This window comes from Pristiophorus japonicus, unplaced genomic scaffold (genome assembly GCF_044704955.1).
Source record: "Pristiophorus japonicus isolate sPriJap1 unplaced genomic scaffold, sPriJap1.hap1 HAP1_SCAFFOLD_160, whole genome shotgun sequence".
Taxonomy (NCBI): domain Eukaryota; kingdom Metazoa; phylum Chordata; class Chondrichthyes; family Pristiophoridae; genus Pristiophorus; species Pristiophorus japonicus.
Window position 1 is genome coordinate 1,139,336 of NW_027251278.1, and position 19,227 is coordinate 1,158,562.

The following is a 19,227-nucleotide window of genomic DNA, read 5'->3' on the forward strand; positions in this document are numbered from 1 at the left end:
GGGACGGAGCGAGAGGGCGAGAGGGACGGAGCGAGAGGGAGAGAGGGACGGAGCGAGAGGGCGAGAGGGACGGAGCGAGAGGGCGAGAGGGACGGAGCGAGAGGGCGAGAGGGACGGAGCGAGAGGGCGAGAGGGACGGAGCGAGAGGGCGAGAGGGACGGAGCGAGAGGGCGAGAGGGACGGAGCGAGAGGGCGAGAGGGACGGAGCGAGAGGGCGAGAGGGACGGAGCGAGAGGGCGAGAGGGACGGAGCGAGAGGGCGAGAGGGACGGAGCGAGAGGGCGAGAGGGACGGAGCGAGAGGGCGAGAGGGACGGAGCGAGCGGGCGAGAGGGACGGAGCGAGAGGGCGAGAGGGACGGAGCGAGAGGGCGAGAGGGACGGAGCGAGAGGGCGAGAGGGACGGAGCGAGAGGGCGAGAGGGACGGAGCGAGAGGGCGAGAGGGACGGAGCGAGAGGGCGAGAGGGACGGAGCGAGAGGGACGGAGCGAGAGGGCGAGAGGGACGGAGCGAGAGGGCGAGAGGGACGGAGCGAGAGGGCGAGAGGGACGGAGCGAGAGGGCGAGGGACGGAGCGAGAGGGACGGAGCGAGAGGGCGAGAGGGACGGAGCGAGAGGGCGAGGGACGGAGCGAGAGGGACGGAGCGAGAGGGCGAGAGGGACGGAGCGAGAGGGCGAGAGGGACGGAGCGAGAGGGCGAGAGGGACGGAGCGAGAGGGCGAGGGACGGAGCGAGAGGGCGAGGGACGGAGCGAGAGGGACGGAGCGAGAGGGCGAGAGGGACGGAGCGAGAGGGCGAGGGACGGAGCGAGAGGGACGGAGCGAGAGGGAGAGGGACAGAGCGAGAGGGAGAGGCAGCGAGTGACAGAGGAGAGAAAACTCTAGCCTCTCGTGAATGCTCGATTTGAATCGCTCCACCATTGTGGCTGTGCCTTCAGTTGCCGAGGCCGAAAGCTCTGCGTCCCTCTCTCTCAATGCCCAAGCTTTGAGTGTGACGGTGAACACGAGGTGGCTCCCCCAGCATCACGAACCTTCCCGGGTCACAGGGAGGCTGACTGACAGCGGACAATGCACAAGGCTGGGAGTGGGGAGGGAATGTCGGTCACACGTCTGTGCAGCATCGAGGGGGAGCTGAAATAATCTCCTGCTGCCCCTGCCCTGGGCAACGCGTGCTCCAACAGCCCGAGGTAAGCCCTCGCCTTGTGGTGCTATCACGACGACAGCCCGCTATCCTCACAGGGGAGGCCATCCAACACGCGTCATCAGGAAAGGTGTGAGCCTGTGACCGTGCGCGAGCCAGGGATGGGAACGGTGGGACACAGGAGATGCCGGACAGTGAGCGAGCACCGACTGACGCCAGGACGGACGGTTTAACAACGAACAAGACTCACCCCAGTCCACTCCACGGCCACACTTCCCTCCTCACCACCTTCCGAGCCGCTCTCGTACTTCACCGGGTTCCCGGCCAGGTTGTCACGGCTTCTCCGCCGGTCGGCGCTCTCGCCATCCTTCAGGATCTCCACCACACGGGTCTGGTGAATGGGGTCCAGGCCCTGAGAGAGGGGGGAAAGGGGGAGAGAGAGCGTCAGGGTCTGCAAACAGCGCGACAAATGGCAGCAGCTGAAGGTTTGAATTGTAGGAAGTAAAAGCTGGAGACTTACAATGGTGAACTGCAGATTGGCAGAGGGAGCAAGGAGAGAGAGAGACACACAGCGTCAACAGGTGCCGCTGTTACACAACGCATGTAAAGACAGACCGACTACACACAGCCTTTCACCGTGCCATGGCACAAAGCGCTTCACAGACAGCAAAGAGCTTTTTATTTTGATTTGTAATATAGAAAACGCGACAAGCCAATTAGAACACACCAAGATCTCAGGTCTGTCACTGTATAACACTGGGATACAGTACTGGTGGGTACAGGTCTGTCACTGTATAACACTGGGGTACAGTACTGGTGGGTACAGGTCTGTCACTGTATAACACTGGGGTACAGTACTGGTGGGTACAGGTCTGTCACTGTATAACACTGGGGTACAGTACTGGTGGGTACAGGTCTGTCACTGTGTAACACTGGGGTACAGTACTGGTGGGTACAGGTCTGTCACTGTGTAACACTGGGGTACAGTACTGGTGGGTACAGGTCTGTCACTATAACACTGGGGTACAGTACTGGTGGGTACAGGTCTGTCACTGTATAACACTGGGGTACAGTACTGGTGGGTACAGGTCTGTCACTGTATAACACTGGGGTACAGTACTGGTGGGTACAGGTCTGTCACTGTATAACACTGGGGTACAGTACTGGTGGGTACAGGTCTGTCACTGTATAACACTGGGGTACAGTACTGGTGGGTACAGGTCTGTCACTGTATAACACTGGGGTACAGTACTGGTGGGTACAGGTCTGTCACTGTATAACACTGGGGTACAGTACTGGTGGGTACAGGTCTGTCACTGTATAACACTGGGGTACAGTACTGGTGGGTACAGGTCTGTCACTGTATAACACTGGGGTACAGTACTGGTGGGTACAGGTCTGTCACTGTATAACACTGGGGTACAGTACTGGTGGGTACAGGTCTGTCACTGTATAACACTGGGGTACAGTACTGGTGGGTACAGGTCTGTCACTGTATAACACTGGGGTACAGTACTGGTGGGTACAGGTCTGTCACTGTATAACACTGAGGTACAGTACTGGTGGGTACAGGTCTGTCACTGTATAACACTGGGGTACAGTACTGGTGGGTACTGGTCTGTCACTGTATAACACTGGGGTACAGTACTGGTGGGTACAGGTCTGTCACTGTATAACACTGGGGTACAGGTCTGTCACAGTATAACACCGGGGTACAGTACTGGTGGGTACAGGTCTGTCACTGTATAACACTGGGGTACAGTACTGGTGGGTACAGGTCTGTCACTGTATAACACTGGGGTACAGTACTGGTGGGTACAGGTCTGTCACTGTATAACACTGTGGTACAGTACTGGTGGGTACAGGTCTGTCACTGTATAACACTGGGGTACAGTACTGGTGGGTACAGATCTGTCACTTTATAACACTGGGGTACAGTACTGGTGGGTACAGGTCTGTCACTGTATAACACTGGGGTACAGTACTGGTGGGTACAGGTCTGTCACTAACCGGGGTACAGTATTGGGTACAGGCCTGTCACTAACCGGGGTACAGGTCTGTCACTAACCGGGGTACAGTACGGGGTACAGGTCCGTCACTAACCGGGGTACAGGTCTGTCACTAACCGGGGTACAGTACGGGGTACAGGTCCGTCACTAACCGGGGTACAGTACTGGGTACTGGCCTGTCACTAACCGGGGTACAGTGCGGGGTACAGGTCTGTCACTAACCGGGGTACAGGTCTGTCACTAACCGGGGTTCAGTACAGGGTACAGGTCTGTCACTAACCGGGGTACAGTACGGGGTACAGGACTGTCACTAACCGGGGTACAGGTCTGTCACTAACCGGGGTACAGTACGGGGTACAGGTCCGTCACTAACCGGGGTACAGTACTGGGTACTGGCCTGTCACTAACCGGGGTACAGTGCGGGGTACAGGTCTGTCACTAACCGGGGTACAGGTCTGTCACTAACCGGGGTTCAGTACAGGGTACAGGTCTGTCACTAACCGGGGTACAGTACGGGGTACAGGTCTGTCACTAACCGGGTTACAGGTCTGTCACTAACCGGGGTACAGTACGGGGTACAGGTCTGTCACTAACCGGGGTACAGGACTGTCACTAACCGGGGTACAGTGCGGGATACAGGTCTGTCACTAACCGGGGTACAGGTCTGTCACTAACCGGGGTTCAGTACAGGGTACAGGTCTGTCACTAACCGGGGTACAGTACGGGGTACAGGACTGTCACTAACCGGGGTACAGTGCGGGATACAGGTCTGTCACTAACCGGGTTACAGGTCTGTCACTAACCGGGGTACAGTACGGGGTACAGGACTGTCACTAACCGGGGTACAGTGCGGGATACAGGTCTGTCACTAACTATGGTACAGGTCTGTCACTAACCGGGGTACAGGACTGTCACTAACCGGGGTACAGTACGGGGTACAGGTCTGTCACTAACCGGGGTACAGTACGGGGTACAGGACTGTCATTAACCGGGGTACAGTGCGGGATACAGGTCTGTCACTAACTATGGTACAGGTCTGTCACTAACCGGGGTACAGGACTGTCACTAACCGGGGTACAGTGCGGGATACAGGTCTGTCACTAACCGGGGTACAGGTCTGTCACTAACCGGGGTACAGTACGGGGTACAGGACTGTCACTAACCGGGGTACAGGTCTGTCACTAACCGGGGTACAGTACGGGGTACAGGACTGTCACTAACCGGGGTACAGGTCTGTCACTAACCGGGGTACAGGTCTGTCACTAACCGGGGTACAGGACTGTCACTAACCGGGGTACAGTACGGGTTCACTAACCGGGGTACAGGTCTGTCACTAACCGGGGTACAGTACGGGTTCACTAACTGGGGTACAGGACTGTCACTAACCGGGGTACAGTGCGGGGTACAGGTCTGTCACTAACCGGGGTACAGGTCTGTCACTAACCGGGGTACAGTACGGGGTACAGGACTGTCACTAACCGGGGTGCAGTACGGGGTACAGGACTGTCACTAGCCAGGGTACAGGTCTGTCACTAACCGGGGTACAGGACTGTCACTAGCCAGGGTACAGGTCTGTCACTAACCGGGGTACAGGTCTGTCACTAACCGGGGTACAGTACGGGGTACAGGACTGTCACTAACCGGGGTACAGTACGGGGTACAGGACTGTCACTAACCGGGGTACAGTACGGGGTACAGGACTGTCACTAACCAGGGTACAGTGCGGGGTACAGGACTGTCACTAACCGGGGTACAGGTCTGTCACTAACCGGGGTACAGTACGGGGTACAGGACTGTCACTAACCGGGGTACAGTACGGGGTACAGGTCTGTCACTAACCGGGGTACAGTACGGGATACAGGTCTGTCACTAACTATGGTACAGGTCTGTCACTAACCGGGGTACAGGACTGTCACTAACCGGGGTACAGTACGGGGTACAGGTCTGTCACTAACCGGGGTACAGTACGGGGTACAGGACTGTCACTAACCGGGGTACAGTGCGGGATACAGGTCTGTCACTAACTATGGTACAGGTCTGTCACTAACCGGGGTACAGGACTGTCACTAACCGGGGTACAGTGCGGGATACAGGTCTGTCACTAACCGGGGTACAGGTCTGTCACTAACCGGGGTACAGTACAGGGTACAGGACTGTCACTAACCGGGGTACAGGTCTGTCACTAACCGGGGTACAGTACGGGGTACAGGACTGTCACTAACCGGGGTACAGTGCGGGGTACAGGTCTGTCACTAACCGGGGTACAGGTCTGTCACTAACCGGGGTACAGTACGGGGTACAGGACTGTCACTAACCGGGGTACAGTACGGGTTCACTAACCGGGGTACAGGTCTGTCACTAACCGGGGTACAGTACGGGTTCACTAACCGGGGTACAGGACTGTCACTAACCGGGGTACAGTGCGGGGTACAGGTCTGTCACTAACCGGGGTACAGGTCTGTCACTAACCGGGGTACAGTACGGGGTACAGGACTGTCACTAACCGGGGTACAGTACGGGGTACAGGACTGTCACTAACCGGGGTACAGTACGGGGTACAGGACTGTCACTAGCCAGGGTACAGATCTGTCACTAAACGGGGTACAGGTCTGTCACTAACTGGGGTACAGGCCCGTCACTAACTGGGGTACAGGTCTGTCACTAACCGGGGTACAGGTCTGTCACTAACCGGGGTACAGTACGGGGTACAGGACTGTCACTAACCAGGGTACAGTGCGGGGTACAGGACTGTCACTAACCGGGGTACAGTGCGGGGTACAGGTCTGTCACTAACCGGGGTACAGTACGGGGTACAGGACTGTCACTAACCGGGGTACAGTACGGGGTACAGGTCTGTCACTAACCGGGGTACGGTACGGGGTACAGGTCTGTCACTAACCGGGGTACAGTACGGGGTACAGGTCTGTCACTAACCGGGGTACAGGACTGTCACTAACCGGGGTACGGTACGGGGTACAGGTCTGTCACTAACCGGGGTACAGTACGGGGTACAGGTCTGTCACTAACCGGGGTACAGGACTGTCACTAACCGGGGTACAGGACGGGGTACAGGTCTGTCACTAACCGGGGTACAGGTCTGTCACTAACCGGGCTACAGGTCTGTCACTAACCGGGGTACGGTACGGGGTACAGATCTGTCACTAACCGGGGTACGGTACGGGGTACAGGTCTGTCACTAACCGGGGTACGGTACGGGGTACAGGTCTGTCACTAACCGGGATACGGTACGGGGTACAGGTCTGTCACTAACCGGGGTACGGTACGGGGTACAGGTCTGTCACTAACCGGGGTACGGTACGGGGTACAGGCCTGTCACTAACCGGGGTACGGTACGGGGTACAGGCGAGCCTGTGGGACGTTACCTGTTTGCGGGACCGGGTGGCACATTCCTCCAGCGTTTCAGCAGCCTCCAGTTTGCCCTGTCGTCGGTACAGGGCCCCGAGGTTCCTCAGCGTGGTGTTGACGGTGGGGCTGGGAGGGAGGGAGTGAGAATCAGGGTTCAGCGATACGTCAAGGTGTTACACGGGGCGTGCCGTGTTCCTTACCCCTCGAAACTAGTGACGGACAACCTCGACTCCCTGTGGAGCAGGAGAGCAGCCGCTCGGGTGGTCCGGCATTGAGCTGGGGGGCGGGGTGGAATGCTGACCCACCTCCCCTGTGCCCACACACAATGCCAGGCCTGTACCGCCCCCCGTTGCTGTGGGTCACGGACTGGTGCAGTTGTAGCTGGTCGCTGCCTATCCGGGGCTCCGCTGGGCAAAGGAGAGGCCGTTCCCCCATCTCCTCCCTCTCTCCCCCCCCCAACCCCCCAGTCCTCCCTCCCCTAACCGCCCCCCCCAGTCCTCCCTCCCCTCCCGTTTCCTCACACCCCACAAGTCCTCCTTCCCCTAACCCCCCCGCACCCAGTCCTTCCTCCCCTCCCCTACCGTTCACCCCACTCCCCAGTTCTCCCTCCCCTCCCCCAGTCCTCCCTCCCCTCCCCCAGTCCTCCCTCCCCCCCGCACCCAGTCCTCCTTCCCCTCCCCTACCGTTCCCCCTCTCCCCCAGTCCTCCCTCCCCTAACCGCCCCCCCAGTCCTCCCTCCCCGCTCTCACCCCCTGTCCTCCCTCCCCTAACCCCCCCCTCCCCCAGTCCTCCCTCCCCTCCCCTACCGTTCCCCCTCTCCCCTCCTCCCCCAGTCCTCCCTCTCCCCCGCACCCAGTCCTCCTTCCCCTCCCCTCCCCCTGCTCCAGTCCTCCCTCCCCTCCCCTCCCCTACCGTTCCTCCCCTCCCCCAGTCCTCCCTCTCCCCCGCACCCAGTCCTCCTTCCCCTCCCCTCCCGTTCCCCCGCTCCAGTCCTCCCTCCCCTCCCATTCCCCCGCTCCAGTCCTCCCTCCCCTCCCGTTCCCCCCCCTCCCCCCAGATAGGCTGATCCTTACCTGTTCACCTTGCAGGCTTTGTACCAGCCCCCGTACTCTGCGTAAGGAGCGCTGTCCTTGTGTCTCCCCTGGAACAGAACAGGACAGGTTCAAACCAGGAGCCTCCTGAAGATGCCCATCCTCCCTGGTCTAATGTTCTGGGATCGACCCTTAGTCTCCCCTCGGCAACATGCACACACACATCATCATGTTCACACGTACGCTGACTACCCAGCTCCACCTCTGCACCCGCTGTCTCCAGCCTCCACCGTCTCGATACCGTCACACAGCTTGTCCGCCATCCAGTACCGGATGAGCAGAAATACCTCCAAGACCGAAGCCACGGTCTTCGGTCCTCACCACGACCTCTGTTCCCTAGCCACCAACTCCATCCCTCTCCCAGGCCCACTCTCCAAGGTTCAACCAGACAGCTCGCAACCTTGGCCCCGAGCCGAGCTTCTGACCCCATATCGACATCGCCAAGACCACCAAGGTGGTGAAAGGTGCTATATAAATGCAGGTTAGCAGAGACTGCAATAGGATGTGGTGTAATATTAACCAGCGCAGCGTGTATTAACCATCCAGCTCTAACCACCCTGTCCGAGAATCAGAAGGACATAAGATTTAGGAGCAGGAGTCGGCCATTCGGCCCCTCGAGCTTGCTCTGCCATTCAATAAAATCATGACACTTTCCCACCCGATCCCCATACCTTTGATTCCCCGAGAATCCAAAAATCTATCGATCTCAGCCTTGAATATACTCAATGACTGAGCCTCCACAGCCCTCTGGGGCAGAGAATTCCAGCGATTCACCACCCTCAGTGAAGAAATTTCTCCACATCTCAGTCCTAAATGGCCGACCCCTTATCCTGAGACTGTGACCCCTGGTTCTAGACTCTCCAGCCCAGGGGAAACATCCTCCCTGCATCTACCCTGTCAATCCTCCTCAGAATCTAATGTTTCACGGAGATCACCTCTCATTCTTCTAAACTCCCGAGAGTATCGGTCCAATCTACACAATCTCTCCTCATAGGACAATCCTCTCATCCCAGGAATCAGTCTGGTGAACCTCCCGTTGTACAGCCTCCAAGGCAAGTATATCCTTCCTTAGATACGGATCGCGGTACGGGATGGGACGGGGGTACTGGGTGGGACGGGGGTACAGGGGGGGGGGTGGGGGGAGGGGAGAGAGCAGGACGGGGGTACGGGGGCGGAGGCGCGGGAGAACTTGCCCGACTCACCTTACTCAGCTCCTCTCGCTCCTCTGCGTGCATCCAGATGGGTTTATTTTCACCTGCAAATAACACACGGATTTTCAGTCAGCTCCTCGTCCTCACACCATTGAGGCAAAACACCCCTCCCCCCCCACAACACTCACCCCACCCCCTCCCCTCCCACCCCTCCGCTGCACGTCAAACACTACTCCCTCCTGATGATGTAGTGATGGGAGGGTTAGGGGAGGGGAGGGATGGGCTTCAATGGGAGAGTGAGGGGACTGGAGGGATGGGCTTCGATGGGGGAGTTAGGGGACTGGAGGGATGGGCTTCGATGGGAGAGTTAGGGGACTGGAGGGATGGGCTTCGATGGGAGGGTTAGGGGACTGGAGGGATGGGCTTCGATGGGAGAGTTAGGGGACTGGAGGGATGGGCTTTGATGGGAGGGTTAGGGTACTGGAGGGATGGGCTTCGATGGAGAGTTAGGGGACTGGAGGGATGGGCTTCGATGGGAGGGTTAGGGTACTGGAGGGATGGGCTTCGATGGAGAGTTAGGGGACTGGAGGGATGGGCTTCGATGGGAGAGTTAGGGGACTGGAGGGATGGGCTTCGATGGAGAGTTAGGGGACTGGAGGGATGGGCTTCGATGGGAGAGCGAGGGTACCAGAGGGACCCAGGAGACCCAATCCTGCATAAAACTGTTGAATACCGTTGACGGATCCAAACTCCTTCTCGTGGGCCCGGGTGAGAATGTCCTTGTACAGAGTCTCCGCCTCCTTGTACTTGCCCTGCTTCAGGTAGCAGGAGGCCTGTGGGAAGAGAAACCAGCGTCTGATTTACCCACATCGCACACAGCGACAGGCACTGCCCCCCCGCGCCCGCAAACTCCAAACTCCCCCCCGCGTCCCTCAACCTCCAAACTCCCCCGCCTCCCCTCAACCTCCAAGCTCCCTCCGCAACCTCCAAACTCCCCCCTCAACCTCCAAACTCCCCCCTGCGCTCAACCTCCAAACTCCCCTCGCGCCCCTCAACCTCCAAACTACCCCCCGCACCCCTCAACCTCCCCCCCCCGCGCTCAACCTCCAAACTCCCCCCCCCCCGCGCTCCTCAACCTCCAAACTCCCCTCCATGCCCCTCAACCTCCAAACTCCCCCCTGCGCCCCTCAACCTCCAAACTCGCCCCCCCTCAGTCCCCCACCGCACCCCTCAACGTCCAAACTCCCCCCTCCACCCCTCAGTTCCCCCCCCCCCCCCCCCCCAGCACCCCAACTTCCCCACCCCCTATCCTCATTCCCCACCCCAGACTACAGGTCAGGAAGTTGTGTCAGAAATGAGCGTACTATGCTTAAACAAAGGGGACTACAGTGGGATGAGGGCAGAGTTGGCTAAAGTAGATTGGGAACACAGACTAAACGGTGGCACAATTGAGGAACAGTGGAGGACTTTTAAGGAGCTCTTTCATAGTGCGCAACAAAAATATATTCCAGTGAAAAAGAAGGGCGGTAAGAGAAGGGATAACCAGCCGTGGATAACCAAGGAAATAAAGGAGAGTATCAAATTAAAAACCAATGCGTATAAGGTGGCCAAGGTTAGTGGGAAAATAGAAGATTGGGAAAATTTTAAACAACAGCAAAGAATGACTAAAAAAGCAATAAAGAAAGGAAAGATAGATTACGAAGGTAAACTTGCGCAAAACATAAAAACAGATAGTAAAAGCTTTTACAGATATATAAAACGGAAAAGAATGACTAAAGTAAATGTTGGTCCCTTAGAAGATGAGAAGGGGGATTTAATAATGGGAAATGTGGAAATGGCTGAGACCTTAAACAATTATTTTGCTTCGGTCTTCACACTGGAAGACACAAAAACCATGCCAAAAATTGCTGGTCACAGGAATGTGGGAAGGGAGGACCTTGAGACAATCACTATCACTAGCGGGGTAGTGCTGGACAGGCTAATGGGACTCAAGGTAGACAAGTCCCCTGGTCCTGATGAAATGTATCCCAGGGTATTAAAAGAGATGGCGAAAGTTATAGCAGATGCATTCGTTATAATCTACCAAAATTCTCTGGACTCTGGGGAGGTACCAGCGGATTGGAAAGCAGCTAATGTAACGCCTCTGTTTAAAAAAGGGGGCAGACAAAAGGCAGGTAACTATAGGCCGGTTAGTTTAACATCTGTAGTGGGAAAAATGCTTGAAACTATCATTAAGGAAGAAATAGCGGGACATCTAGATAGGAATAGTGCAATCAAGCAGACGCAGCATGGATTCATGAAGGGGAAATCATGTTTAACTAATTTACTGGAATTCTTTGAGGATATAACGAGCATGGTGGATAGAGGTGTACCGATGGATGTGGTGTATTTAGATTTCCAAAAGGCATTTGATAAGGTGCCACACAAAAGGTTACTGCAGAAGATAGAGGTACGCGGAGTCAGAGGAAATGTATTAGCATGGATCGAGAATTGGCTGGCTAACAGAAAGCAGAGAGTCAGGATAAATGGGTCCTTTTCGGGTTGGAAATCGGTGGTTAGTGGTGTGCCACAGGGATCGGTGCTGGGACCACAACTGTTTACAATATACATAGATGACCTGGAAGAGGGGACAGAGTGTAGTGTAACAAAATTTGCAGATGACACAAAGATTAGTGGGAAAGCGGGTTGTGTAGAGGACACAGAGAGGCTGCAAAGAGATTTAGATAGGTTAAGCGAATGGGCTAAGGTTTGGCAGATGGAATACAATGTCGGAAAATGTGAGGTCATCCACCTTGGAAAAAAAACAGTAAAAGGGAATATTATTTGAATGGGGAGAAATTACAACATGCTGAGGTACAGAGGGACCTGGGGGTCCTTGTGCATGAATCCCAAAAAGTTAGTTTGCAGGTGCAGCAGGTAATCAGGAAGGCGAATGGAATGTTGGCCTTCATTGCGAGAGGGATGGAGTACAAAAGCAGGGAGGTCCTTCTGCAACTGTATAGGGTATTGGTGAGGCCGCACCTGGAGTACTGCGTGCAGTTTTGGTCACCTTACTTAAGGAAGGATATACTGGCTTTGGAGGGGGTACAGAGACGATTCACTAGGCTGATTCCGGAGATGAGGGGGTTACCTTATGATGATAGATTGAGTAGACTGGGTCTTTACTCGTTGGAGTTCAGAAGGATGAGGGGTAATCTTATAGAAACATTTAAAATAATGAAAGGGATAGACAAGATCGAGGCAGAGAGGTTGTTTCCACTGGTCGGGGAGACTAGAACTAGGGGGCACAGCCTCAAAATACGGGGGAGCCAATTTAAAACAGAGTTGAGAAGGAATTTCTTCTCCCAGAGGGTTGTGAATCTGTGGAATTCTCTGCCCAAGGAAGCAGTTGAGGCTAGCTCATTGAATGTATTCAAGTCACAGATAGATAGATTTTTAACCAATAACGGAATTAAGGGTTACGGGGAGAGGGCGGGTAAGTGGAGCTGAGTCCACGGCCAGATCAGCCATGATCTTGTTGAATGGCGGAGCAGGCTCGAGGGGCTGGATGGCCTACTCCTGTTCCGAATTCTTATGTTCTTATGTATGTACCCCCCTCCCCAACCCGACTCACCCTCCACTCCCTTCTCATTGCCCAGCCCTCCCCTCCCCCACGCCTATTGCCCCCCTCCATTTCCCGTGCCCCACCCCGCAATCGCTCTGCGCCCCCCCGCATCGGCCATACTCCCCCACATCCACACCTCCCCCCCACCCTCTCCCCCCCGCCGGCTCTGCTCCTCCCACTCAGCCTTCCCAACATTAAAACCTCCCCCGCTCCTTACCCCTGTCCCCCTCCTCCCCCCACACAGTCCCACCCCTCCCCTGTCCCAGCCAGCCCCCTCCCCGCCCCTCACCAGGTTGTTCTTTGTCTTTGCCACATTGGGGTCGTCGGGACCAAGCTGGGACTCGTAGATCTCGAGAGCACGGCGATAATAATACTCCACCTCCTCGTACTTGCCCTGGTTCTGGCACAGCAGGGCAAGATTATTCAGCTGCTTCGCCACGTCAGGGTGGTCTTTGCCCAGGACCTGTGCCACACAACATCCACGTCAGACATCACAACTAGCCAGTGGGCCCTCTCCCCAACCCACCACAGCACTGCCCCTCCGACAGTGCGGCGCTCCCTCAGTACTGTCCCTCCGACAGTGCGGCACTCCGACAGTACTGCCCCTCCGACAGTGCGGCACTCCCTCAGTACTGCCCCTCCGACAGTGCGGCACTCCCTCAGTACTGCCCCTCCGACAGTGCTGCACTCTCTCAGTACTGCCCCTCCGACAGTGCGGCACTCCGACAGTACTGCCCCTCCGACAGTGCGGCACTCCCTCAGTACTGCCCCTCCGACAGTGCGGCACTCCCTCAGTACTGCCCCTCCGACAGTGCGGCGCTCCCTCAGTACTGCCCCTCCGACAGTGCGGCACTCCGACAGTGCGGCACTCCCTCAGTACTGCCCCTCCGACAGTGCGGCACTCCCTCAGTACTGCCCCTCCGACAGTGCGGCACTCCCTCAGTACTGCCCCTCCGACAGTGCGGCACTCCCTCAGTACTGCCCCTCCGACAGTGCGGCACTCCCTCAGTACTGCCCCTCCGACAGTGCGGCACTCCCTCAGTACTGTCCCTCCGGCACCACTGCCGCCCCCCCCCCCCCTCCCCCGACCCCCACAGGGAAAGCCTGGGCCTCGGCTCGAACTGGACGAAACCACAGGATTCGGTCCCAGGACTCAGATCCGGCCCGCTGGCCCATTCCCGCCCTCCCCACCCACCCCACCGCATCACACGTCCCCCCGACCCTTCGCACGCCTCCTGCTCACCTTCTCTCGGATCTCCAGCGCTCGCTTACACAGAGGCTCCGCTTCCTTGTACTTGCCCCGCTTCCCGTACAGAACGGCCAGGTTATTGAGGGTTGCTGCCACCTGTGAGCGACAAACACAGGGCAGTCAGACAGGCAACACCGACAATGTACTTCACCTCCCAACACCCCCGCCAAACTTCCCAATAACAGGGCCTGCAACAAGATGGGAGGGAGCTTTACTCTGTATCTAACCCGTGCTGTACCTGCCCTGGGAGTTTTTGATGGGACAGTGTAGAGGGAACTTTACTCTGTATCTAACCCCGTGCTGGACCTGCCCTGGGAGTGTTTGATGGGACAGTGTAGAGGGAGCTTTACTCTGTATCTAACCCCGTGCTGTACCTGCCCTGGGAGTGTTTGATGGGACAGTGTAGAGGGAGCTTTACTCTGTATCTAACCCGTGCTGTACCTGTGCTCCCTCTGGTCAGTGCATGTGGTGTTAGCCGGGACAGGAAGTCCGATTCCAGTCTGATCAGCACACAGTCCCACACTTCAAAACCAGCCTCTTGAGCAAGACACCGGAGGGAGGGAGGCCGTGTACCGGGGGAGGGAGGAAGAGTGTTTACCCGGGGGGAGGGAGGAGGGAGGAGGGAGCGAGAGTGTGTTCCCGGGGGGAGGGAGGAGGGAGGAGGGAGCGAGAGTGTGTTCCCGGGGGGAGGGAGGAGGGAGCGAGAGTGTGTTCCCGGGGGGAGGGAGGAGGGAGCGAGGGCGTGTTCCCAGGGGGAGGGAGGGAGAGTGTTTACCCGGGGGGAGGAGGGAGCGAGGGTGTGTACCCGGGGGGCGGCGGGGGGGATGGAGGGTGTGTACCCGGGAGGAGGGAGGGTGTGTACCGCGAAGTGTGGGTAAAAATGGAACACTGAACTATTTCTGCTCACACTTCTGACCTCACCACCCGGGGCATCGCCCCCACTCCCCACGGGACCCCTCCCCCGGGACATTGCCCCCACTCCCCACGGGACCCCTCCCCCGGGACATTGCCCCCACTCCCCACGGGACCCCTCCCCCGGGGCATCGCCCCCACTCCCCAGGACCCTGACCCTTCCCCCACTGGGACACTGTTTCCCCGCCCGACAATACTTACGGCTGGGTGATCCTTGCCCAGGGTCTTCTCCCTGATGGACAGGGCATCGTTTAACAGGTGCGCCGCCTCCTTGTATTTATTCTGATCCCTGTGCGGAGAAAGGGGGAGGGGACAAAGGGAGAATGGTGAGAGAGAGAACGCCGAGATACAGCAGACACTGGGTGTGAACGGGTGCAGGCAGAGAGAGCACAATTAACCAGGGCACTGGGGAGGGAGAGCCCGCAATTAACCAGGGCACTGGGGAGGGAGGCGTGTGAGGGAGAGCCCGCAATTAACCAGGGCACTGGGGAGGGGAGAGAGCGGGAGGGAGGGAGAGAGGGCGATTAAACAGGGCACTGGGCAGGGGAGAGCGAGAGGGAGGAAGAGAGGGCGAGAGGGAGGGAGAGAGCGCAATTAACCAGGGCACTGGGGAGGGAGGCGTGTGAGGGAGAGCCCGCAATTAACCAGGGCACTGGGGAGGGAGGCGTGTGAGAGAGAGCCCGCAATTAACCAGGGCACTGGGGAGGGAGGCGTGTGAGGGAGAGCCCGCAATTAACCAGGGCACTGGGGAGGGGAGAGAGCGGGAGGGAAGGAGAGAGGGCGATTAAACAGGGCACTGGGCAGGGGAGAGAGCGAGGGAGGAAGAGAGGGCAAGAGGGAGGGAGAGAGCGCAATTAACCAGGGCACTGGGGAGGGAGGCGTGTGAGGGAGAGCCCGCAATTAACCAGGGCACTGGGGAGGGGAGAGAGCGGGAGGGAGGGAGAGAGGGTGATTAAATAGGGCACTGAGCAGGGGAGAGAACGAGGGGAGGGGAGAGAGCGAGAGGGAGGGAGAGAGCGCAATTAACCAGGGCACTGGGGAGGGGAGAGAGGGCGATTAAACAGGGCACTGGGCAGGGGAGAGAACGAGGGGAGGGGAGAGAGCGAGAGGGAGGGAGAGAGCGCAATTAACCAGGGCACTGGGGAGGGGAGAGAGCGAGGGAGAGAGCGGGAGGGAGGGAGAGAGGGCGATTAACCAGGGCACTGGGGAGGGGAGAGAGCGCGATTAAACAGGGCACTGGGCAGGGGAGAGAACGAGGGGAGGGGAGAGAGCGAGAGGGAGGGAGAGAGCGCAATTAACCAGGGCACTGGGGAGGGGAGAGAGCGAGGGAGAGAGCGGGAGGGAGGGAGGGAGAGAGGGCGATTAACCAGGGCACTGGGGAGGGAGGCGTGCGAGGGAGAGAGAGCGGAGATTGTGATTAGCCAGGGCACTGGGGAGTGGGGTGCACGAGGGAGAGAGCGGGAGGGAGGGAGAGAGGGAGGGCGATTAAACAGGGCACTGGGGAGGGGAGAGAGCGTGCGAGGGAGAGAGAGCGGAGATCGCGATTAGCCAGGGCACTGGGGAGTGGGGCGCTCGAGCGACAGAGCGGGAGGGAGGGAGGGAGAGAGGGCGATTAACCAGGGCACAGGGAAGGGGAGAGCACGAGGGAGAGCGCGTGCGAGGGACCCCCCACCCACCTGTAGACGAGTGCCAGGATGTTGAGCATGGTGGCTACGTCAGGGTGGTCGTGGCCTGATGTCTTTTCCAGATCCTCCAAGGCCTGTTTGCAGAGCGGTACGGCCACCTCATAGCGTCCCTGGGAGGCGTACTGGATCACCAGGTTGTGCAGTGTGCGGAGACGGGCCGGGATCTCATAGCCGCACTGCTGGGCGGCAGCTACTGCACTGCTGCTGTGAGGGTGGGTCACTGCAAGGGAGAGAGAGTGAGAGTGTATGTGAGTGAGACAGAGTGAGAGAGCAAGAGAGAGGGTAGAGAGAGAGAGCGCGAGACAGACGACAGACCCCCACCACATTCACTCACCGTGCTCTTCTTCCTCTGGGAACAGATCATCCAGCGAATCTTTCGAAGAGTCGCCCTCCTTCTCCTCCTGTGTGCAAAATAAACACACTGGTCAGTCTCAATAAACTGGGGGGGTGGTCAAATAGAGGAGAGAGAGAGAGAGAGAGAGAGAGAGGGAGAAAAAGGGGAGAGAGAGAGAGAGAGAGAGAGAGAGAGAAAGGGGAGAAAGAGAGAGAGAGAAAAAGGGGGGAGAGAGAGAGAGAGAGAAAGAGAAGAGAGAGAAAGGGGGGAGAGAGAGAGAGAGAGAGGGAGAGAGCGCAAGAGAGAGAAAAAGGGGAGAGAGAGAGTGGGGAAAAGGGTGGGGAAAGGAGAGAGAGAGAGAGAGAGAGAGAGAGAGAGAGGAGAAGGGAAGGGTGGGAGTGGCGAATTGGACACCGAACCCCGAGACGTACCGATGGAGAGATGTCCTCGTCGTATTTCTTGAGCTGGTTGAGGAACTCGAGGTGTCTCTTCTCCTCCTCGAGCTGGGCCACCGTCTGCTCGCTTTTCTGCAGCTTCTGCTGGGTGTTGGCCAGCTCATCCCGGAGCCACTGGTTCTCCTGGCACAGCCGCCGTACCTGGGCTCGCAGCTTCTGCTTCTCCGACTCCACCGCATTCAGGTGGTTCGACAGGGCCATCATCACCTGGGGAACGGCACGCACTGAGTGAGACCCCGGCACGCACCGAGACCGACCCCCGGCACGCACCGAGAGAGACCACCGGCACGCACCGAGAGTGGCACACGCCGAGAGAGACCCCCGGCACACGCCGAGAGAGACCACCGGCACACGCCGAGAGAGCGGCACACGCCGAGAGAGACCCCCGGCACGCACCGAGAGTGGCACACGCCGAGAGAGACCCCCGGCACACACCGAGAGAGACCCCCGGCACACACCGAGAGAGACCCCCGGCACACACCGAGAGAGACCCCCGGCACACACCGAGAGAGACCCCCGGCACACACCGAGAGAGACCCCCGGCACACACCGAGAGACACCACCGGCACACACCGGGGGAGCGGCACACGCCGAGAGACCACCGGCACACACCGAGAGAGACCCCCGGCACACGCCGAGAGAGACCACCGGCACACGCCGAGAGAGACCCCCGGCACACGCCGAGAGAGACCCCCGGCACACGCCGAGAGAGACCCCCGGCACACGCCGAGAGAGACCACCGGCACACACCGAGAGAGACCACCGGCACACACCGAGAGAGACCACCGGCACACACCGGGGGAGCGGCACACGCCGAGAGACCACCGGCACACACCGAGAGAGACCCCCGGCACACACCGAGAGAGACCCCCGGCACACACCGAGAGAGACCCCCGGCACACACCGAGAGACCCCCCCGGCACGCACCGAGAGAGACCCCCCCGGCACGCACCGAGAGAGACCACCGGCACGCACCGAGAGAGACCACCGGCACACACCGGGGGAGCGGCACACGCCGAGAGACCACCGGCACACACCGAGAGAGACCACCGGCACACACCGAGAGAGACCCCCGGCACACACCGAGAGAGCGGCACACGCCAAGAGAGACCCCCGGCACACACCGGGGGAGCGGCACACGCCGAGAGAGACCACCGGCACACGCCAAGAGAGTCCACCGGCACACGCCAAGAGAGACCCCGGCACACGCCGAGAGAGACCACCGGCACACGCCGAGAGAGCAGCACACGCCAAGAGAGACCCCGGCACATGCCGAGAGAGACCACCGGCACACGCCGAGAGAGACGCCCTCAACCCCCCCCATCCCCACCCCCACCCCCCATCACCCTTGCGGCCACCCCTTTCCTCCCTCCCACCGCCCCATCCCCTCCCCCTCTCACTGTCCCACCCCCCCAGGTACCTGTGCCTCGCCCAGGCCCAGCTCGATCATCTCCACCGACTTCCTGATGAGATTGGACTTCTCGTGGACCAGGTTGGCCTCCTCGTCCTTCTTCAGACATTTGATGGTCTCCAGGAGGCTGTGCAGGATGGAGTTATGCTCATTCTTCAGCGCCTCCAGCCCCTGAATCACCACCTTGGTGTTGGAGATGATGTCCTCCTGGCTCAGCTTCTCCAGCTTCTCATCTCGTGGGTAAACCATCGTGGACATGTCGTTGGGCACCTGTCCGGGACCAGAGACACGGGTTAGAGCAGAGCTGAAACCGTGATCCTAAACCGTGATCCCCGACACACCGACCCCAAACCGTGACCTCACGACATACCGACCCTAAACCGTGACCCCCGACACACCGACCCTAAACCGTGATCCCCGACACACCGACCCCAAACCGTGACCCCACGACATACCGACCCTAAACAGTGACCCCACGACATACCGACCCCAAACCGTGACCCCACGACATACCGACCCCAAACCGTGACCCCACGACATACCGACCCCAAACCGTGATCCCACGACATACCGACCCCAAACCGTGACCCCACGACACACCGACCCCAAACCGTGACCCCACGACATACCGACCCCAAACCGTGACCCCACGACACACCGACCCTAAACCGTGACCTCACGACACACCGACCCTAAACCGTGACCTCACGACATACCGACTCTAAACCGTGATCCCCGACACACCGACCCTAAACCGTGACCCCACGACACACCGACCCTAAACCGTGATCCCCGACACACCGACCCTAAACCGTGATCCCACG

At 58.7% G+C, this 19,227-nt stretch overlaps 1 protein-coding gene across 1 annotated transcript; it reads right to left on the reverse strand.

Moving 5' to 3' along the window:
- Positions 1–1,365: 1,365 nt before the first annotated feature.
- Positions 1,366–18,673, reverse strand: LOC139243080 (kinesin light chain 1-like). The gene is made up of 12 exons (XM_070870674.1): positions 18,413–18,673; positions 16,969–17,199; positions 16,538–16,604; positions 16,195–16,423; positions 14,720–14,807; positions 13,601–13,702; positions 12,647–12,820; positions 9,487–9,586; positions 8,805–8,857; positions 7,585–7,652; positions 6,529–6,637; positions 1,366–1,548 (listed from the first exon to the last, which is right to left on the reverse strand). The coding sequence occupies exons 1-12, from the start codon at positions 18,659–18,661 to the stop codon at positions 1,366–1,368; spliced, it is 1,653 nt and encodes a 550-aa protein (XP_070726775.1). The 5' UTR covers positions 18,662–18,673.
- Between the last annotated feature and the right edge of the window lie 554 nt (positions 18,674–19,227).